The following is a 22,895-nucleotide window of genomic DNA, read 5'->3' as shown; positions in this document are numbered from 1 at the left end:
TGTTAGTTATTTATTTCATGTGTATATTTCCAAAGGGCAAGGGTTGACTGGTATTAAAACCAGTCAGCTGGAGTAGCATTACTGACCTGAGAACTCCCTTGAGCTGTTGGTGCTGGGGCCTCGTCAGCCCACCACCTCCCTCTGGTATATGGTACACACCAGACTGACAAACCGCAGAAAAACCAGGCACAGAAGACATCTCTCTTCTCATGCTTTAATCTGTACCCTGTGCCCCATTTACGGAGGACAGTCTTCCAGTCCTTGCCACTCCCACGATCAGAGCAGGTGAGGTTCTTAATTATTCAGCCCCATTTCCATGGGACCTTTATCAGACAACAGAGATCCTTGGGCCATGAGATACTATTAAGTTCTTAGTTACATTAAAATGACATCGCACAAGAAAAGGCAAACAATGCAAATACATGAGAACCATCTGCTCCTGGTCAATTCTCAGGGTCCCAGGTGCTGGGATTCACGATTTCCCGACCTCAGAGAAACGGGGCAGGGGTGGTGGGGACCAGGTGTCAGATAGTCTGAATAGCCCTGGTCAGCAGCAACTTTTTCCACAATCTGATTTCAGATCTTCTCCAGTTTCCTTCATGTAAGTGATGTGACCCCGTCAATTATGACTCTATAATTATTACAGTGCCTTTGTAAGTCGACACTGTTCCAAAGTCCCTCACGTACCTCTGTGACGAGGGTGGGGGCGGGTGGGCTTGTGCGTACGTGGGAATGGAAATGTTTTCATTATGACTTAATTATGCTTTACTAAATCCCTGGCACCCAAAGGCTACATCCCACTTGTAGTAGAGAAAGTGCTAGGGACAAAACCAAGAGATGGGCAGAACAGTAGGAAGGCTAACAGCATGAGGATTCGAACAGGAAGGAAAAAATAACCACAAGGAAGAGGCCTCTGAAGAGGTCCTCCTCCTTAGCAGTGTCTGGCACCTGGTGTCACTATGACAAGGGGGAGGGAGCACCCTGCCAAGGTCCACGTGAAGCAGCTTTAAGGCTTTTGCCCATCACACACTTCTCCCATCTCTCCCCAGTGACCAAGGAAAGTGCCTGGTAAGGAAGTGCATCAGTGAGATGTGTAGTTATCCTGCCGTGTGTGGCAAAGCCATCAGGACGCAAGTATCCGGCTTGGAGTCCAGGGCTGTGTGCTTTGAGATCTGAGCCCAGTAAGGACTGAGTCCTACAGGCTGGTCCCTTACTGAACCTAAGGGGTTGTCCCTGGGCAACTTTAAATTTGAGGCTGTTGAGTAGTCTTTAGGATAGTTAACAGCCTGTTTTTAGGGAAATCGAACCACCACCTCTCAGTCTTCTAATTCTCCTACTCCACACCCGTGAGGCTGAAGCAGGAGCCCTCCATCAAGGAGAAGCCTCAACTCAGCTTGTAATTTAGGCTAAAGAGCTTACAGAGAAGAAAGTTGAGAGGTTCTGCCCAGGGGAGTTTACGTGTGGAAAGAAGTTACACCCATCTGGGCAAGCCAGGGAGACTCCTTGGAAGAGACCTCCCCAGAACATCCAGAAGGCCTCCACCACCCCATCCTGGGGTCGGGGCTGAATGCAGATCTCCTAACACGGGGTCCCCGCTAGGAGGTCTTGTCTGAGTGGGTCCTCTGATGCCTGATTAAGTGATAGCCTCTGCTGAAGCTCTTCCCACAGGTAGGGCACGTGAACGGTTTCTCGCCAGTGTGTGTTCTCTGATGCCGGACGAGGTGGTCCCTCCGGTTGAAGCTTTTCCCACATTCATTGCATCGGCAGGGCCTCACGGAGGCATGTCCCCTTAGGTGCTTAGCAAACGCAGCACCATGGTTGAAGCAGTGCCCACACTCGCTACAGAGATAGACCTCCTCGGCAGCGTGTGTCTTCCGGTGGGCCAGGTACCGCCGGTGGTCACTGAAGTCCTCTCCGCACTCCCCACACAGGTAGGGCCTGCCTCCAAGGTGGATTCTTTGGTGCGTTGTTAGCACGGATTTCTGGCTGAAGCTTTTGCCACAAATAGTACAGAAGAAGGGCTTTTCTCCAGTGTGTGTCCTCTGATGCCTAACAAGATCAGAAGTCCAGCGGAAGTGTTTGCCACAATCCTCACATCTATAGGGCTTCTCGACAGCTGGAGCTTTCTGAGCTGGGACTGCAGCGGACGTTACATTCAAATTCTTCCGGTTTAGGGGAAATTTATAAGCATTGCCTAGTTTGTGAACCTTTTGGTGCCTGGCAAGATGTGAGCTCCGCGTGTAACTTTTTCCACACTCCATACATTTATAGGGCTTCTCTCCTGTGTGAGTTCTCAGATGTCTAACAAGGTGGGAGTTGCAGGTGAAACTTTTCCCACATACAGAGCACTCATGATGCCTCCCTAACAGGGAGGGGGCAGCTATGGTTTCCTGAATACTCGTGAAACTATTCATTTGAGAAATATCTGTACCAAATCTTCTCTCATTAGGTCCATCTGGATCGTCTTCAAAGACTATTTCCCAATCTGGAGTCTGGTGGATTTCTGGATCTCCTAAAACAGAGGCATGTAGATCCTCTAAACTCAGATCTTGCTCCAGAAACTCTTCCTCATCTTCACTCCTTTCTCCTGAAGACAGTGTAAGAGAAAAGGAAAAATGAGAGAGGTAATGACGCCCTCTACACAGTAGGGGGGATTTACAAACAGAGTTCTGGGAGGGACGAAGCACAGTGAGAAGCCCGTATCTCATAACTGGAGAGGTTGGGAAGAAAGGAAACAATCAGTTGTCTGAATGCCCATCACATGCCAGGCACTTTCTTGTTATCTCAAGCTGTCAAGTAAGCCTTAATTTGGACAAATAACATTATCCCCATTTTACAAATGTGGAGACTGAGGATCCAGAGTTTAAGTGAACCTCTTAGTGATGGTACAGCTGCAATTCCACAAGTTCTGGTTTTTCTTTCACCATTTTGTATTACATATACCCCAAACACATAACGGGACGGGTAAGCAGAGGAAGACAGAAGGCGCTGGCATGTGGAGGGAGCCGGCAGCAATGCCCGATGTGCCGTAAGAACCACTGAGGGGCGCCCAGACAGACGTGCTGACAGAGGAACCGCCAGCCTGGGGGGAGGTTCCTTCCGTCGGCCCTCACCTGTGTAGGTGAAGCTCAGGATCTCTGGCTCCTGGGGCTCTAGGGTATCTGGAACCAAAGGCTCTTCCTCTCTAACGTGGGGGACCTCTTCCAGCCTGGGGATGGGAAACGCTGTGAAAGGGACAACAGGACGTTAGGACTGGTTCAGCAGCTCCCCTACTAGAAGCAGATCAGCCGGGCCAATCAAGTCTGTGGTCTCTTTACCTGGCACCTCCAGCCCAGTCCGTGTCTCTGCCTTTCACCCACGCTCGGTAACTAACAGCTGTAAACGCTTTGCCCATATTCAAACAAGTAGATGATCTCCAACTTTTGTTTCAAAACTCATGCTTATCTCAAATATACTAAAGGAGATATATTACTTTATTTTCTTATTAGACTTTTCTAACCACTTTCTAAGCACCTTCTCTTTCCTTGAACGTGGTATTACCTTCCTCAGCTAATCCTTCAATCTCACTGGTAGGGAGGCATAAGAACAGTGTAGTACATATAGTCTAAGCTCTAAGACCCCCAGAATTTCCAACAGGACAAAGAGCTCTGTGCTCAGAACATTCCAGAAACACTTGAAATGCCTTACACAAGGAGACCACAATTCCACAGTCTTCTTCCAAGACATACTCTCCATAGAACTCTTTCTGTGTTGGGTCCAGATCACTCCACTGGTCCTGAGAGAAGCAAACTGTCACATCCTTGAACGTCACCAACCCCTGAAAGGTGAGAGGGAGTCAATTAAACTGTGATGCCTCGGAGAGCCTCCCGCCTTGTTCCTGGAATGAGGGTCCTGGTACAGATGGAATGCACTCGGGAGACCAAGGGAACTCAGATGGGATCCTCGGCTCCGTCAGCAAACACATTCCCCCATCACTGCTTCCCGACTGTCCTTCACCTGGGGCCGCCATCTCTCCAGACTCACTTTCTTTCTCAACTAAATGCTGCTTCTTTCTGAGAATACTGTTTAAACATCAAGACAGTCTTAAAAGCCATCAACTCCCTATTTGATGCTTTAATAAAACATTTCCGTAATAGTCCTAAGCCATCTTTTCTAGAAAGCTTTCCCTAATGCCCTTCTCCGATCACCCTGGTCACTTACAAAGTTTACAGAACACAACAGGACTTGTTTCTTCAGCTAGACTCAGTCTAAAGACATGGATCAAGCCAGTCCTTTCCCTCCAGCCACACAGCTTAGCTTCTGGGCTCTGACTACGGTCAATCTCAGTAAATGTTGTGGCCTGACTGAACTGTCCAGAGGAGCACACCGTGCAGCTTCAGAAGTCATTTCAGCAGCTGTCAGTCATCCTGACAAATGGCTCAAGTGGCTATCAAATTTATTCTAAAAACTAAAACAAACCTTCAACAACTCCAAAGTTGTACTGGAGCATCACAAAATAATTGCCTTCTGCCAGGTCAGTGGCAAATGAAGAGGTTTTGGAGCCTACAGATCCAACTGGGACTTCTATATTATAATTCAGCTCATTAGATGGCAATCCCCCCCCCCCCCCCCCATTACAGATAGGTAAAGTACTGAGATCCTGCACCGACAGGAGTGGAGTATCTTATGTCTGACCCGCTGAGTACGAGACTAACACCTCACAGCTCTTCCAATTCTCCGTGGAACAGAGGGAAAGGAGCGTGCACCTGTGACAGAGCAGTGAGCAGGGCCACCACCTCTGGGTTTCCAGCATCCCTCTCCTCAGGAAGGCCGGGGTCCTGGGGCACTGGGACCTCTACAAAGGAAACATGGCAGAGATCAGCACACGCGGCACACCCTGCAATTGGCAAGGAGCCTGGCATCCCCGTCACTTCTGGTGGGAAGGGGATCTTTGGTGGTCTAAGGTCAGCTCAAACCATCCCAGCACCACTACCTATAACATTACCAGATGCCAAGAGAACCACCAAGACTGCTCTCCAAGCTCAGCCCTGTTTATAGGGAACTCCAGCTAGTCCTGTCTGCTCTCGACACCCTGGACTCTGTGAGTTACTCCTATAGGATCTGCCGCCTCGCTGGCACAGGAGAAATCTCCCCCTCCCCGCACTCTGCCCAGAGCCCGCCTTCCGCTGAGGCTCCCCACCGCGCTCCTGCAGGGGCTGGAACTCCAATTGCTGGCACAGGCTCTGCTCCTCTGGTGCCCCCAGATCTGGGCTCTGAGTCCTCTCCTCACGGGGCTGCTCGGGGGTCAGGGTCTGCGCGGGATCCTGCAGCTCACTAGGTGACTCAGCCTCTGCTCCTGGATGCACTGTCTCCTCGGACAGGACCTCCTGGCCATGAACATGGACAGTCACCTGGGAATAATTCCAACTTCCAGTCACCATGGAGTCAGGAGGAAAGTCGTGGTTGTCATCAGGGCTTATTTTAGGAGAAGCTGCCAAAAGAGAAACTCCCAGAGGGGCCTAGGTGAAGAGGGGACGCTCCAGTCCCACTGGCGCAAGCAGGACAGCTGAACATCGTCCTCACCAGAACAAGGCAGGGGACAGTCGGACACTGCCCCGTCCCCTTACCCCGCCAACCAGGCCCCGCCAACCAGGCTTGGAGGCCCTCTCCTTCCCGCGTCCACCTGTCCCACCTGCAGCACCTCCTTTGCTGCTCTTATTGTCCCGAGCGGGGACTCTGTGGCTGATGGTTTGTGACAACCTTTGAGGAAGTGACAAAACCTTCCTCCCCAGAAATTGGAGATTCAATAGCCAAAGAAAGGAAAACTGAAGCCTGGTGACCCTGGGGTGACTGAGGCCCGTAAGATAGTCCTTGGGCAATTTCGAAAAACCAGAAAGTCACACTCACACACAGACACCACTTCTGCCCCATGGGGCTTATGGATCTAGGCACCACCCAAGGGTAGAGCCAATAACATTTAAAGGGTGATCTATGGGGCCCTGTAAGCCCTAATCCCAAATCCATGCATCCAGCAAGTAGCCCCCTCCACATCACACAAGTCAGGACTCCCCCTCCTCACCCACCGCCTTGGTCTCCTGGGTTGTTTCTGCAAACCCTCCACCAGCGTCACTGCCTCCTCGCCACTCTCTGGCCGCTGGCCCCGCACCCAGCTCTGCAGGTCTCCCGGCAGGACAGTGAGGAATTGCTCCAGCACAAGCAGCTCTAGGATCTGCTCCTTTGTCCGCCTCTCTGGCCTCAGCCACTGATGGCAAAGTTCTCGGAGTCGAACGAGAGCTTCCCGAGGGCTTGCTGCCTCCTGGTAGCGAAAGCGTCGGAAGTTCTGGTGCGAGGTCTCAAGCACGGGGTCATCCCTCTGTAAGACAGATTCTGGCCTACAGGTGAAATCATCTTCCAATTTCACCATTAGAATCCCCTCTTCTTCCCAAAGATCCTGGTCCTCTGGTTCCAAGGCAGTAGCCATTCTCTGGCTCTGGGGTGGTCTCACACCATCTACAGCTCACACTGTCATTCCCCCCCAGTCTCAGCCTGGGCACCTCGAGGAGTTTCTCCCAAGGGACCTGGGTAAGAAAAGTAGAGACAAACAGTATTAGTATGAAATCATACACAAGGATAGCAGTTCTGAGTTTAATCAGTCTTGTATACATATAACGCTTCCTCAAACTATCAAATCCCCTTCCCTTAATCTCTATAACCACAGACTTAAAAATATCCAGATTACAGGATGACGATGCCTGAAGGGATGTCCCCCACCCCTTTTCCCAGGCAAGGTTCACACCCCATAGAAAAATACAGCGTTTCTACTTCCTGAGACTTGTGAACCTAAAAGGAGAATGCCCAAGAGTAAGGGTACTAATAATCACCTGCTAAAAGCTGTGGCAGGGACTAAGGTCTGTTTTACACAAGCACATTTACATACACACTAGGATATTTATTCTCAGGCAGAGGGCCGTGGCTGAAACAGACAGCGAAGGCCTTATCGAAGTTCACTTTGAACTGAATCATACCATGCCCAGTATTAATGTCCTCTGTAATGTGGGACTTCTCAGAGATCTGATGGGAGACTGTATGAATTAACAGGAAAGCTGCTTACAGTGGTTGGTATATAGGCACTCCAAAATGCAACTTTCCTCGTTACGACATCTTTAGTTGGATGACCTACAGGCACTCAAACCCAAGTGTTCAAGACTGAATTTGTTATTCTTTCCCAAACCCTCTCCTCTTCCTGGAATCCTATCTTGGCTGTATCATCACTCGTTAAGTCAAGATGTAACTTTGTGATCCTTGGATTCAACTTTGATTCTTCTCCATTGCTTACAGCTCATTAAACCGATTCTCCCTCTTAAGCCTCTCAATCTGTTTCCTCCTCTCTTTCCCCACAGACAACTTTAATTTGGGCCCTGCACCCAGAGATGCCTGCACCCCTGCCTAACTCCCTAGCTGGGATCCTGGGACTACTCAACTGTGAGCACTGTGCTACAGAATTACCTGCGGAGCTTTGTGAAATAGTATCACACACCATTCTCCTGGACATGCTCATTCAGTCAATCTAGGCAACAGTATCTTTAGAAAGGCTATGTGTGGCTCTGATGTGCATCTTGGTCGAGAAACACCCAGGATGTGTAAGGTTAAGAGTGAGTCCTGGAGTCAGCTGCTAGAGTTTGAATACTGGATCTGTTGTTCACTAGGTATGAGGCCACGGGCAGGTTCGCATCCATTCTCTTTATTCCTGGTTCCCCCATCTATAGAATGGAGGCAATAATGAAATTCACCTAACAGTTACTATGAGGATTAAATGTATTACTACCTGTGCAGTGCTTAGAAGATTGATGGTAGCCCAATGTTAACTTTTTTATATGTTTCTAAATTATAGTTCCACTGGCATCACTCAACATTTAAAAAATTTCTTACTGTTAGATCAATTTCAAAATCCTCTGCATGCCACACGAAGCTCTTCCCAATCAGCCTTCAATCTATTTGTTCTGCTTCCCTACGCACTTCTTCTGCATTACCTGCTGTAACGCATGCACGGCCGACCTCCCTACACCAGGGTGTCCTTCAGGCCTCCGTGCTTGCATGAAGGCTGTTCCTTCTGCTCACAACGCGCACAGCCCACCCACAGTGCTGCATGGTGTTCCTATTTCTTCTAGACAGGCCCCCTCTTCTTCATTCCCATCATTTGCAGGTTAGGTCCTTAGCAGTTCACATCTGGATTACTGAAACTGCTCCCAAATGTGAGCTACCTGCCTCCAGATTTGTTACCTTCAAGTTACCAGGTCACAGGAGTGCTCTTGGCAAATCTGGTCCCTATTGAGGACCCTCAATCACTCCTTCTTGTCTTGTAAGTGAAATACAAACTTCTAAGTATCATATATTATGCTGATTGTCACCTTATTGCCTTTGCCCTACTCTCCAGTCATTACACACACACGTGCGTGCGCGCAGCACACCAAAGCCCTAAGTTCTTTGGCTTTTGAACATGTTGCTTCTGTAAACTCTATCCTTTATTTAGGTTAGACTTTACTTATCTTTCAAGATAGCTCAGGCTCCATGTCCTGAGATAGATGTTTTCTTCGATCCCATTACCCCATCCTTAGACACAGTTAGAAATCACTTTGCTTCTATAATAACCTGGGCACATCTCTCTCACAGTATCTATAATATCACACAGCCATTCTTTACCTTTCCTGTGAAAGGTCTTCATATTAGGGGCTATGTTTTCCATCAATCACCTATAATAAAGTGCACAAAAAATGCATTTAAATGATAAACCTCCACTTTGAAATGTTCTTCCTACTTTAACAGGAAGAGTCAGCCTCTTCCTTTATTATGTTCCTACTCTTTTATTCACCCCATCTTGTTAATTCTCCCATCTAAATGTCTTTCAAATTCAACCATCTCATTGCAGCTGCCAGTCCCATGGTCAAGCCATTATGACACACTAAAAGGCATTAATAGAATCCTTCAGAAAATGACAACATCCTCAGCTCCTACACCACACTGATATACAACCGGTACTCAAATGCTGAATGAACGAGTTGGTGCAAATTCTACCACTGGCCTTTCTGCCCCTGCCCCTCCAGACCAAGCCGCAGACTCCACAAGAACCAGAAGAATTCATTTTTCAGTCTTTTTGTGCTTCAATAGAACTGCCTCAGATCCACCTTCAAGGTTATCAATCCACTCTTACAGCTGAGCTAATGTTCTGTTGCCCATCAAAATGAATTTAATTTCAATGAGCATATTTTTATCATCTATATATTGTATTGCTCTTCCTAAAATATTTACTACACACTTTCATACTGTTTTAGACCATATCTCTAGATCTTCATATGCTAACTTTCCTACCTATTGAATCTGCTGTCTCTACCTCATGGTGTGATTTATTTTCTCAAGTGGCTTATAATTTTTAAAATTTCATACCCGTTTTCAATGAGATTGTTTTTACTTTGGGAGCTCCGAGTGCCCTAGACCAGTGGTCCCCAACCTTATTTGGGCCACGGACCAGTTTAATGTCAGAAAGTATTTTCACGGACCGGCCTTTAGGGTGGGATGGATAAATATATCTGACCGAGACAAGCGTCAAGAGTGAGTTTTAGACGGATGTAACAGAGGGAATCTGGTCATTTTTAAAAAATAAAACATCATTCAGACTTAAATATAAATAAAATGGAAATAATGTAAGTTATTTATTCTTTCTCTGTGGACCGGTACCAAATGGCCCACGGACCAGTACCAGTACGCGCCTGGGGGATGGGGACCACTGCCCTAGGTTATAAAAGTAAACTCTTTGAATAGAATTAAATGCTTCTACTTGAAAAAATTACTAGTTTCAATGATCTTGAATTAGTTTTTGCATTAATTTCACAGAATGTTCCTGAATTATTCTGGCATCACTCAGGCCTGTGCCTGTGAGTGATGTTTGCCGTACCCAAGGTTATGGAGGCCCACTTCCTGACCCTTCTGACTGACCACCAGACAGATTTCCATGGTGGGGCAGCTCTTCGAGGTTCCAAGCTGTCAGATGGTTCAATTCCATGTGCCTCCCCCACCCCCACCAGTTCCCCAATTCACACCTTCTTGGAGCACAGGTGTGAGAACCCAAATCCCAGAGCCTTTCTTTGGTGTGAAATCTCCTCTGGCTGTGGTGGAGCCAGCTTGCACTTGTCTAGTTGTTACTTCTGGAACCTATCCATTTACTTTCAGTTTTTTTGTGGGGTGGGGCAAGTGGGTGCAGGGATTTAATAATGGGCAGGAGCCCCCTTGACACTGCACCTGCAATATTGTAGGAAGGCCAGAGTGGTGACCTTTCTAAGACACAAAAAACCAACCAATGGCTTCACATTGTCCATAAAATAAAATTTAAACTTCTTGGGAGTTGATTCTCAAAGCCCTCAAGGCCCAGCCCCTACCCACCTGTCTCTCCCACGACTGCCATTCCTATTGAATGGCTCTGCTTGAAAGCACTGTTCTCTCTTGTCACTGGACTCCAAGATGCTTCACATGCTGCCTTCTGAACTATCTTTCTCTGCTCTCTTTACCTGGTTAGCTCTACTCATCCTTCCGGTAACTGGCACCATCCCACATCCCAGCACACACATCTCTTTATTTTTTGTGTGGTAAAATTGCTCTTTGCTGTTTAACTCACCAGACTGCAAAGCTCTGAGGACAGGGACAAAACGCACCCAGGCCACCATCTGTCATACAACAGGCACTCAAACACAGATCATTGCTTAAGTTTTTAAGTCTTTTTCTCTGGAAGGATAGATACCATATCTTACTAATTCTTCATTTATCCAGCAAACTGCACGCTGGACAAAGGAATAAATAAGGAAATACCATGTACTGCTTGGATTGTGAGTAAAACAGGATACTGTTAGTGGATCCTAACGTGCCGAAACCCCATCTCATCAAAAGGCATCCTCAGGTTGCCCTGGGGTAATCCAAATGGAAGTCACACAAGGCTGTGCATTTAGGGAAAATTTTTTTCCTTTGAGGATTTAAGTCAACTTTAATAAGCACAAAACCAGACACCCAGTAGTTTAATATAGCTACAATAATGATTATTTATCCACACAAAGATTCATACGCCCCTCCATTTTTGCAAAGCAGGGAGAGAAGATGCACTTGATACATAGGGCTTTATGGCTTCAGGAAGGGACCACTGTTACCTTAAAACCCGAGAACCCACACCCAGTGCAACGAACAAGAAACCCTTACTGTTTTCTTGTTGCAGCCGCAACAAGAGATTCCTTACTATGGATTCCATAAAGCAGGGGTCCCCAAACTTTTTACACAGGGGGCCAGTTCACTGTCCCTCAGACCGTTGGAGGGCTGGACTATAAAAAAAACTATGAACAAATCCCTATGCACACTGCACATAACTTATTTTAAAGTAAAAAAAACAGAACAGGAACAAATACAATATTTTAAATAAAGAACAAGTAAATTTAAATCAACAAACTGACCAGTATTTCAATGGGAACTATGGTTCTCTCACTGACCACCAATGAAAGAGGTGCCCCTTCCGGAAGTGCGGTGGGGGCCGGATAAATGGCCTCAGGGGGCCGCATGCGGCCCGCGGGCCGTAGTTTGGGGACCCCTGCCATAAAGTCTGCACTGACAAAGGTTCTGCTCCCACAGGGCTTTGCTTTCCAAAGGAAAAAAAATGTGTCATGTAAAAACTGCCATTTTCCAATGCACTTCAGGATCATGACTGAGATTTCCAACGCTTGTTTCTATTTCCTTTGGTGGTCTAAGAAAACGAGATGAAGGCAAACAGACCACCGGCATCAGAACGAAGAAGGAAGAAGAGGAGTTCTTGGCTGGGCGAGAGATGGGGAGGAGCAGGAGGTGCTGTGGGAAGAGTGCTGGATTGGGTACCCAAAGATGTACCGTCCAGCCCCAGGTCCCCGAGAAACTGGCGCACTGTGGGGGTTTCATGAGACAGCCAACATAATCTGAACATGTCATGGGCTTGTGAAGACCCTCAAAATCCTACTGGTGAGAACGGAAGAGTGCAGGCAATGAAAGCACATCCGGTTCTCTACCTTAAAATGTTAGTACCCGAGGAGCCTAAATGACAAAGTTTGCATTAATAAAGTATCTATGGTGACCTATTTACTAGCAAGTAATTCATTTTCTGAAGAAAACAGTGATCATCAAATTTAAATGATCATATTTAGACATCTATATTCTTTCCGGTCTCCATCTTTTTTTATTTTTAAATTTAATTTATTGATTTCAGTGAGAGAGGGAGGGAGGGAAGAGGGTGAGAAGAGAGGGAGAAAGGAAGAGAGGAAGAAAGAGAGAAAGAGGAAGGGATAGAGAAAGACAGACAGACAGGAGCACTGATTTGTTCCTATTTGTGCCCTGACTGGGGATTGAACCCACAGCCTTTGTGCTTCGGGACGATGCTCTAACCAACCGAGCCATCCGGCCAGGGCTCAGTCTTCATTCTTTTTTTTTTGTGTATTTTTCTGAAGCTGGAAACGGGGATAGACAGACAGACTCCCGCATGCGCCCGACCGGGATCCACCTGGCACGCCCACCAGGGGGCGATGCTCTGCCCCTCTGGGGCGTCGCTCTGTTGTGACTAGAGCCACTCTAGTGCCTGGGGCTGAGGCCACAGAGCCATCCCCAGCGCCCGGGCCAACTTTGCTCCAATGGAGCCTCGGCTGCAGGAGGAGAAGAGAGAGACAGAGAGGAAGGAGAGGGGGAGGGGTGGAGAAGCAGATGGGCGCTTCTCCTGTGTGCCCTGGCTGGGAATTGAACCCGGGACTTTTGCACGCCAGGCCGACGCTCTACCACTGAACCAACCGGCCAGGGCCTCAGTCTCCATTCTTATCTTTTACATTAATGTGAGCCCATAACCTAGAAATTTGACTAACTGTTGATGGGGTCGTTGCAAAAGCTCCTCTCATTACCCTGGAATAGAAATTAACTAATAAAAATTGTTAACTTCCCTTTTCCAACACTGTGTTGTTCTTTAAAATTAAAGATTATCCCATTTCGATCCTTCTACTGGAAAAAATCCTTTATGTTCACTGTCCTATATACAAATGTTTATCCGAGCTTTGGAGCCCTGGGTTGTGTCGCTCTCCGCACTCATCAACCACCTGACACTACCTAAGTCTCAGGCGCATCTTCAAACTGTGGCTCCTACTGCTTCACAGGGTTGTTCCAAGGAGTATATGAAGTAACACAGACTCACTCAGCACAGAGCCTGGCATAAGGCAGATAATACATTTTGTTCATTTTTTTTTTTCAACTTGCTTTAAATCCTTTTGGGATGGAGGCAAGATTTAAATAATAAATATGCAAACAGTCCATTATTCCAGCATAACTACAAAAAAAAATTAAATCTACAGGAAAAATTTCTTTTCTTATTTCTTTTTTTATTTTTCTGAAGCTGGAAACAGGGAGAGACAGTCAGACAGACTCCCGCATGCACCCGACCGGGATCCACCCGGCACGCCCACCAGGGGCGATGCTCTGCCCACCAGGGGGCGATGCTCTGCCCCTCCGGGGCATCGCTCTGCCGCGACCAGAGCCACTCTAGCGCCTGGGGCAGAGGCCAAGGAGCCATCCCCAGCGCCCGGGCCATCTTTGCTCCAATGGAGCCTCGGCTGTGGGAGGGGAAGAGAGAGACAGAGAGGAAGGAGAGGGGGAGGGGTGGAGAAGCAGATGGGCGCTTCTCCTGTGTGCCCTGGCCAGGAATCGAACCCGGGTCCCCCGCACGCCAGGCCGACGCTCTACCGCTGAGCCAACCGGTCAGGGCCTACAGGAAAAATTTCAATCTGTTCACTGTAAACTGTTAAACCAAAGTAAAAGTTCTTGTTTTGAAGTCATTTATAAGCTAAGATTAAATACGATCCTTTTCCAAGGCCTGGAAACTTAAAGACAGGATTTAAATTGATTTTAATAATAAGCAGTTACATTAAATCCTGCCAAACCAAATTAGCAATGCTTCCCCTTATCAATATCACAGTCCCCTTTCTCCCTGTAACTGGGAGGAGGTGATGTGAGGCACACAGTCAGTGCTACAACCGAGAAGTCCCTTGAAAACTGAACTCAGAAGGCAAAGACATAAAAGGGGATGCTTTCAAACACATCATGATCAGTATGCTTCAAACTATGTTTAAAAAGTTTTTTAAAATTATTTTTGCCTGACCAGGCGGTGGCACAGTGGATAGAGCGTCAGACTGGGAGGCAGAGGACCCAGGTTCGAGACCCCGGGGTCGCCAGCTTGAGCGCGGGCTCATCTGGTTTGAGCAGAAGCTCACCAGCTTGGACCCAAGGTCGCTGGCTTGAGCAAGGGGTTACTCGGTCTGCTGAAGGCCCGTGATCAAGGCACGTGAGAAAGCAATCAATGAATAACTGAGGTGTCCGTACGAAAACTGATGATTGATGCTTCTCATCTCTCCCCGTTCCTGTCTGTCTGTCCCTGACTATCTCTCTCTCTGTAAAAAAAAAAAAAAAAATTATTTTTGTCTGGCCTGTGGTGGCACAGTGAATAGAGCATCAACCTGTGATGCTAAGGTTCCAGGTTCAAAACCCCAAGGTTGCTGGATTAAGCAAGGTGTCTGATTTGAGCGTGGGATCACTGATATGATCCCTTGGTCACTGGCTCGGCTGCCACTGCCATCAAGGCACATATGAGAAGCAGTCAATGAACAACTAAAATGATGCAACTACGAGTTGATGCTTCTCATCTCTTTCCCTTTCTCTCTCTCTCCTGCCAAATGAATATATTATATTTAGTCTTGGTCACTTAAAATTTTTTCCTCCTTAATTAGATTCAACATAAAATAAATATTTGCATAGCACCAAGAGATGGCTCAAAGCTTATTACAGTAGGGTTCAAAGAAACAGAATATGGTGAGGAGAAAGGGCAGACAGGAAAAATACAGAGGCCAATAAGTACCACAAAGTCAGAAGTCAGTGAGGGTTCAGCTATAAATATCTTCCACACTGAAACTTTGTAGACACTGTGGTTAAGATCAAAGTGTAAATGGGTATTAAAATGTCATTGAGAATAAATGTAAACATTAAATGTAAAATAAAGCTGTAAAATCATAACTCATTTATTTTTCACTTAAAATGTTTGCTACAGGCATGCAACAAAGGCCCAAGAGGTTGAACAGTTGATAGTTCTGCCTTGCAGGTAGATGACCTATGTTCTACCTCCTAAATATATGGGTTCATCTTGGAAATGGGGATTATTCTCTACCGAAAGGCAGAGAGCTGGATCATCTTTTGAGAAACCATTCAGCTTTTTGATGGAGATAAAGGAGGCGTTTTGAGAGGAACAAGGATCTGTGGCCTCTTTATTGAGTATTGGGGTCCTAATGTATTAGCCTAGGCTGGCGAGAGGGATTCATTTCAGGGCTGAAGCAGGCTAGAGGCCAAATAAAAATTTCAAGCGTCTGGAATTAAATGTGTGGCCATCTTGATCATATTAGTTCATCTCCAACATAAAGCTAGGCTTTTTAAACCTTAAGTGAGGGTACAACCCAGGGGAGGTTAATGGCCCATATAAAGAAGGCATCTAAATGTCCCAGGTGAAAACAAAACCCAAACTAATCTGAAGTAGGAAAAGGTCAATCATCAAACCTGACTCCCATCCTGAAAAGGGCAGCGGTTTTCATTTGGCAGAGTTAAACTAGCTGTACCTAATAAAGTTCTACAATGAACATGATCAATTCATTGCCAAACACTCAGAGGAACCATTGTTTAATATAATATATCAGGATATTATAAATACAGCCTGACCTGAGGCATAAATATAGATAGTGCAGAAGAGTCAATTCAAAAGTGATTTACTAGGTTTTTAGTTTTGTAATTAATATTCTAGCCAGGATACTGCATGCTCTGTAACTAGATGACTTTCTTTTTGGCTTTGACAAGGCTCACAGGCATAGGAGATGATAAAGGGTGGTGCCCATGCTGGCTGGACCAGAAGACTGACAAGTATCAGGTTTTCACTGCAGACTAAATCATGGTCCAAAGCAGAAGTAATCCCAAAATGCCACTCTTGCTGTAGGCACCGTTCAGCATCTTTTTGTCCCACTGTGAGCACTGCCCCTGAGAGCAACGACCTCCTTATTCATTTTCATATTTCCAGTGCCTAAAACTTTGCCAAAGGCTTGGTAGAAAAGGTGCTCAATAAATGTGTGTTGAATTTAATTAAGCTGTTTCTCTTCCAATCTGGGATATAGACACTGCAATTCATCATCAATGGATGCCAGGGCTGCTGAGCAATAAACCACTCACAGCAACAGTTCTAGGTATTCAGCAATAGCACATATTCCAATCTCCGACCTGGGGGAACCATGTGGCATACTCACATACTGCTTTACTATGGGGCATAGGATTAGTGGGGGAAAAGCTTCAAGGGGGCAGGAGGACAGGGGATGGAGTTCATTCATTCCATACCTGGCTTTGCCCAAAGCTCGCCAAGCCTCAACTGACCATCAGTTGTGAGTCCCACACAATTCAAGGTGATAAGCAGAGAAACATAAAAAAAGCAGACACAGACCTTAAAAAAATCAGTATATAGTTAAGAAATAGCAGGGACTTTACATACTAGGGAGTCACAGCAAAAACCTAGTATATGGGATAAACTCGATGATCAAAATGGAAGTTCCTTTCAAGAGAAATAAGAAAATTAAGAGAAAGAAACAATATTTCATCTTCAATTTGGTGTAAGATAATGTAGCATTCAGAAGTGTTGTAAAGTACACTTTCTTAATTCTACAAACGAAACAACCAAGACCTAAGTGGTTGAATTACCCACACAAGATCATATTACTAGCTTCCGGCACAGAAGTACTCACACATAGGTCTTTTGATCCAGAAACCACCGCAATGTTTATGTGAAGATGTCTGGCCAAAGGCAGTGGTTCTCAGCATGAGAAACCCAGACCAGCAGCACCAGCACCTAAGAACCTGTTAGAAATGTAAGCTCCAGCCCAGACCTATTATCATAAACTCTAGGGGTGGCCCCTGCAATCAGTGTTTAACAAGTTCTCCAGGTGCCTAAGGCAAAGAAAGTAAATCTGAGGTTCCAGCAGAAAGAATCCAGCTTCTCCAGTGTTGGCCAAATTAAAGGAGAGTTTATAAAAGTAGAAAGCATCTAGGATTGTTATATGTTTTATGCCTGTGTCAAATTAACTGGAAAAAACATGTTGTATACCTGTAACTTACCTCACCTGCACAGTTCGTAATGCCCAAGACCCCTCACATCAGAGTAAACCTTGCTGTGCCCCTGGCATGACTGTCTATTGCAATGTACTACACAGAAAGAGAGCAAAAGGGTATAGACAAAGGAGAAAGGTATAAAGATTATAAATCCCAGGTGTTTGGACCTAGGAGGAAAAATTCCCCTCCTCCTTCCAAACCCACCACCTTCTTATACAACCTAGTAAAATCAGGAAGTTACTCAAGACACACAGCCACAAATCCTAAGTGCTCGTTGCCACACACTTCTCCATAACAGGCCTCCCATGGCTACCGCACTGCCATTCTGAAGTGGCTTTCTGGATCAAGGCTCATGAATGCGGTGGCTTGGAAGAGAAGTTAGGAAGAGGGACAAGGGTCTCCACTAGCATTCCTTGTAGCTTGAGCATGGCTGCCCTGGGTGTCCCCTGCAGAGTATAGACAGTGAAGCATAAGCTCTAAGCCTGGCCTCCAAGTGAGAGCCTGGGTGTGGCACTGCTCCCCAGGACCAGGGCCATGGAAGACCAGGGCAAAGAGTCCACCGTTGGGAAGGTCAGGGCAGGAACCAAGGCAGACAGGGGTTATCAGAGCGCCTAGGAGACGAGAACATCCAATGTCCAGAAAACAAAAATTGGTCTGACATCTTTGTGAAAGAACACAGCATGTCATGCCACACACACTCCCAAACTTTTCGTCCAACCCAAGAAAAAGCAGGGGCCGTGCACTCCTGCTGGGAGTAACAGTGGTGATATGAAGTACCAAAACGGGCTGTTAGGAGTCGGACGAGGAAAGCTGCAAGTGGAAATGCAACCACTGGCGTGAGGGGCAGCTCGGGGTCTGTCACCCAGCAGGTGAAGAGCCACAGGCCTACTATGATCATAGGGGAGTATTTCTGCGTATATGTTGCACAAGGGAGTTAGTGGTGTTGAGTCGGGCTCGCCCAGGCAGGGAGAATGAGGGGGTGGTTCCTGAGTAATTTCAGAGGCGGGGTGAAAAAAGCGCTGGGAAAGTCAAAGGGCCCAGAGCACTCCTCCCTCGGTTGGGGGGTGGGGGGAGTTGGCGCGGAAGCAATGGACGTAAGGACGAACTCTTTCTCTGCAGGCCTCGGCAGGGGCGGAGGGCGGTGGCTGCAATGAAAGGCGTCCGGACCGCTACCCGTGTCCCCGGAGGGTCCTGCTCCGGCCACCAGCACACAGGCGGCCACCACGCCTCGGGCTCCCCATTACACTGCCACCGCCCTTTCCCAGGCTCCCGGGGAGGCGGGGTCTCCGACCTCTCCCCGTCTTCCTCGCCCTGAGCTGCCCAGTGTAGCCCCATCCGGCCCGGCCCGGCCCAGCCCGCCAGCACTCACTGCTCCGACAGCTCCGGGGACTCCTGTCCGGAACCGATAGGTCCCTCACCCACTCCTGGCCGAGGCACCGCCACCGGATCCGAGCTGCGCGGGGCCTGGCGGTTGGAACACGTGGGGCCTTTGCACCCGGAACCAGAAGCTGCGCTTCGTCCCGCCTCCTCAGCGCTGTGGCCTTTCTAGGCATTGGGAGGTTTGGTTCTCTCTATGTTCCTAGCGCGAGTTGAGGTTCTGAGCGTCTCGGCATCTAGAGTAAAACGGCTCAGATCAGATCGCTTCTGCCCGTTTGACTGCCTGCCCTTTTCTCTGCCTTCTTTTGTTTTTCTGTTTTTGATCTTTTGTTTGTTTTGCTGATGATGCCTATATCTGTACTCGTTTTTCTTGATTTTTTTTCCCCCTTTGAACTGTCCTCAAAACATGGTTGAAGAGAGGACTTTGCAGTTTGAATGCTGGCCCATGCGTGTATCATCAGTTGCAGAGTCGCCTCTCTGGACCCCAGTGCCCTGTTCTAAAACGGGCAAAGTAATACCTTTGTTCTGGGGGCTGAATGGTAACTTGCTTGTAAACGACTAGTAAGAGAATAGTTGTGATATCATTGTTCTCTATTTTCCTTTGAGCATTTCTGTTTATTTCTTTGCTTTGAGATTGCGTCAGTGGCATTTCTGCTTGTACTTGCCATTTTCCTTTCTGCTCTCTCAGTCCCTTCAACCCCCTAAGTCACCACCCTCTGGTGCCATGGGAGGGCCCTCTCTTCCTTTTAGGTCTTAAACATTTCATTTTCCTGAGACACGTTGCTGGAATCTCTTCATTGTGTTTGAACCCAAGATTCTCATTGCTTTTGGTTTTATTGGTATATTTATAATTGGAGTCATTTAAATTTGCAAGAAAAAATTGTAATTTGAAGTGATGGTGAGCCACTTGGTCAGGCAAGAGAATGTATGGTAAATCTATAATCATCCCCAACTTTTCCTGTATTATAGTTCAGATTTCCTTGAATTAGATTTAAAAAAAAATTTATCCCCAAATTGAGCTTTTGTGAATATCATGGAGTCATAAGATCAAGATAAAAATGAGGATGACTTAAAAAAAAAATGAGGATGACTTTAGAGATACACCTTAAAGAAGACTGCAGGCAGTCACCAGTTTAAGACACATAGGGAAAAGTGGTCTGTAGCCAGGCAAGCTTTGGAAAGCCTTATCCTCTAGTCTCCTCTCCAGGTTTACACTATGGATACATGAAGATAAGAAAAAGTGAAGTTGAATTTATTTCTTGATAGGTAAGGGAGAGCTGTGTCATTCAAATGTTTAATAGTGGGTTTTTTTCATTGAAGAATATGTAGAAATTTACTTAAAGTTGCTCAGGGATGAAGTGGGAGGAGAGTTGACACTAAACATCACCACAAAAACTTAAAAATTTTGAATATCTCCCCTCCTAAAGTTCAACTACATACACCAGTGGCCCAGTTACTTTTATTTTCTCATAAAATATTTGAAGACCTCCACCCTTCTCTTTGCCGCCCTCTCTCCTCATCCCCATCCTCAGTGTTTTCTTTCTATAATTCTTTATCCCATGACCTTGTAATTCGATCTTTGCTGTCACTTTAAATTTGTTTGTTCAGGAGGGGAAGAAAGGAAGAGGGAAGTATAAGGGAAGACAATGTTGTGCTGGGAAAGGCAGCCATGGCTTCGGTTTGCTCTGGGCAGTACTTTTGAAGCAGGATAGTAAGAAGCAAGGGCAAGTGGAATGGGGAAACTGGGATAAGATAATTAAACAAGGCCAAACAATTTGACCAATTTATAGCCAGCTAGTAAAATGCAAGACCTTATCTTCCCTAACCAGGACACTTGAGAACAAGTGGTTTATTCCTCTCTTCTTTGACCAGAGAATAAATAGCTTAAATCACCCTGGTCAGGGAGAGAGAAGACAGAGACCCCGTTAATGCAGTTTGTCCCAGCCAAACCCAAGGGGATGAAGTTAGGGAGATGAATAACAAAAACCCAATTAGAGCCAGCCAGACCCAAGATAAAGGTAGAACAATAAAGCAATCAAAGAATAACCCCAAACTCCCCTATATGCTCATTTTGATGCGTCAGCATATTAAAAGTGCACATGGAAAGCTAGTGAGTGTTCTGCTGGGGCCCGCCCCTAAGGCTCTTGCCAGCAGAAGAGAGGTAAAAACTCTCAAAACAAAGACCCAGTGCGGGCTGGCTCTGTGGAACGTCCATGCCCCTTCTCAGGGCTCTGTTTACGTCCTTTGTCCTGAAGTCTGAAGGTCCCCACGAGATTTGCAACCAGGGGAGCAGTGGGCAGCAGCACCCCCTCCCGGGCTAACCTCTTGAACCTGTCTTCAAGGACCCCCTCTGCTCTGACCTCCCAGGGAGCTCAAAGCAGCCCCACCTTGGCTCACTTCTTTCCTAGAATGTTTCCAGGGAGCCAAAGCAGAGCACCACCTAGGCTCTCCTGTTGCTTCTTCTACCCCAAGTCCTTCCTTTGTTTAATAGACGTGCTCCCCAAATCACCTGGACTCTTGTGAAGTCTTTCCTGCATGAAGTCAAGAACGCACACACTACCGGCTGGCCTGAGGCAGAGCGGCCCTGGCTCAGTCCCCATCCGGGAACACTTTTATTCCTCTTAAATTAATGTCTGTGTGGTCATTTATTGTTAAAATTATTAACCTGTCTTATTTTTTCAGTTTTACAATTGATCTGATAAGATTTTCACAAATAAAACATTTGAAGCAAAAACAATATCCCTCTCCCTCATAGAAAAAAACAGGTTATTTATGACAACTTTAAGGAAACCCAAGCGAGGCTCCACTTACGGTTTACAAGCACAAGCTTTTGTGCCTTTGTCTAGCTCCTCTGTGTTCAAGCTGGCCTCCGGGTTTTGTATCAGGCGTTTCTCTACATGAAGCCCCTGGGGTGTGCAGAGACCCAGCCCCACTTTTTTCTGCTTCTTCCTTCAACTTCTGCATGCAGTCCACGAAAGCCACCACCACCTGCTATCAAAATATCAGAATCCTCAACTTCCCCCCAAACATACTGTAAAGCCACGGACACCATCACAGCCACCTGGCTCATGCAGGTTCGCATTGGATTCAGACAGACAGTAATGAAACAACGGAGCCAAGAACTGGTGGGCCATTAGCTTTAATCCTAGCTTGCAGCCGGCAGGCAAGAAATACACACAGTGGGAAAACACTTCCCTTTCCATTCAGGGCTCCCAAAGCCACTGACTCATCCAAGTATTCCTAGAATCAAAGGTTTCTACCTCACCAGCCTTATTCACCTCTGTTCCCATCTCCTTCTCTCTGCACAAACTGGCTTCTCCTTCAGCACTCCACCATCTTGGCTGCTTCTCCTCTTCTTCACATGGCCTTTCTCTGCCCTGCTACAGCATGGGCTCCTCTGCCCCATTTTATAGTGTAGAAATCCAAACCTTTAATCCAATATACAAATAAGGAAGTCTTTGATACAAAGTCACTTATCTGAGGCATAAATGGGATTCCTCATAAGAGTGCACCACCCCCTATCATGCAACAGTCAACGGTGTGGGGCAAAGCTTAGTGTTGAGAAGATCTTAGTATTAAAAGAATGGGAAAGGCTTAGTCTTTTTTTTTTTTTTTACAGGGACAGAGAGAGAGTCAGAAGGACAGATAGGGACAGACAGACAGGAACGGAGAGAGATGAGAAGCATCAATCATCAGTTTTTTGTTTTGACACCTTAGTTGTTCATTGATTGCTTTCTCATATGTGCCTTGACCATGGGCCTTCAGCAGACTGAGTAACCCCTTGCTCGAGCCAGCAACCTTGGGTCCAAACTGGTGAACTTTTTTCTCAAACCAGATGAACCCACACTCAAGCTGGCGACCTCGGGGTCTCGAACTTGGGTCCTTCCGCATCCCAGTCCAACGCTCTATCTACTGCGGCATCTTAAAACGAAGCCTTAGGCTATAAGGATCCTGCCTGCTTACAGCCCGTCCCCCACACCCAATGCAAACTATAAGTGAGCAACCATATACATCACATTTGCAAATTTATTTGATCCACCCATGCTTTAATTTTTTTTTTTTAATGAGTGGTATGAAATAACAAAAATTCAAGTGCATTTTCAGTCTGATTGGCTTTACTGAACGATTCATGAATCAGGCAGCATACCATAGCAAATAGAAAAGAGCTCCACCTAGCTGCAAAAAATGAAAGATTCCCTAAAGACATAAGAGGAAAAAAGAAATTAGCAAAGAAAGCATTTGTACTTCTTAATCCCTTTCACCTTTTTCAGACTTCCCTCCAAACCTCCACAAATTACCAATTATTAAAATAGTCACCA

The 22,895-nt window shown here is 46.6% G+C and overlaps 1 protein-coding gene across 2 annotated transcripts; it reads right to left on the bottom strand.

Moving 5' to 3' along the window:
• Nucleotides 1-739: 739 nt before the first annotated feature.
• On the bottom strand, nt 740-18,677 carry ZNF202 (zinc finger protein 202). 2 transcript variants are annotated; one of them, XM_066365291.1, is made up of 8 exons: nt 18,569-18,674; nt 7,486-7,739; nt 6,059-6,557; nt 5,180-5,390; nt 4,746-4,834; nt 3,688-3,817; nt 3,114-3,224; nt 740-2,587 (listed from the first exon to the last, which is right to left on the bottom strand). In XM_066365291.1, exons 3-8 carry the CDS (start codon nt 6,458-6,460, stop codon nt 1,596-1,598), a joined length of 1,935 nt encoding a protein of 644 aa, XP_066221388.1. In that variant the 5' UTR covers nt 6,461-6,557; nt 7,486-7,739; nt 18,569-18,674; the 3' UTR covers nt 740-1,595. The 2 variants fall into 2 exon arrangements, with proteins under 2 accessions (XP_066221388.1, XP_066221387.1); XM_066365290.1 differs by lacking the exon at nt 7,486-7,739 and having other exon boundaries at nt 18,569-18,677.
• Nucleotides 18,678-22,895: the final 4,218 nt, after the last annotated feature.

Source organism: Saccopteryx leptura, chromosome 2 (genome assembly GCF_036850995.1).
Source record: "Saccopteryx leptura isolate mSacLep1 chromosome 2, mSacLep1_pri_phased_curated, whole genome shotgun sequence".
Taxonomy (NCBI): domain Eukaryota; kingdom Metazoa; phylum Chordata; class Mammalia; order Chiroptera; family Emballonuridae; genus Saccopteryx; species Saccopteryx leptura.
Note: the sequence above shows the minus strand (reverse complement) of the source record. Positions and strands in the feature narration are given on the sequence as shown.

Bases quoted from the DNA above. Each gene is read 5' to 3' on its own strand.
- ZNF202 (XM_066365290.1), bottom strand. From the start codon at position 6,460: ATGGCTACTGCCTTGGAACCAGAGGACCAGGATCTTTGGGAAGAAGAG. The intron at 4,835-5,179 runs GTGGGGAGCCTC...TTTCCTTTGTAG, and splicing joins CCAGCCCCTGCAGGAGCGCG to AGGTCCCAGTGCCCCAGGAC. The intron at 3,818-4,745 runs GTGCACGCTCCT...CTCACCTTTCAG, and splicing joins TGCTCACTGCTCTGTCACAG to GGGTTGGTGACGTTCAAGGA.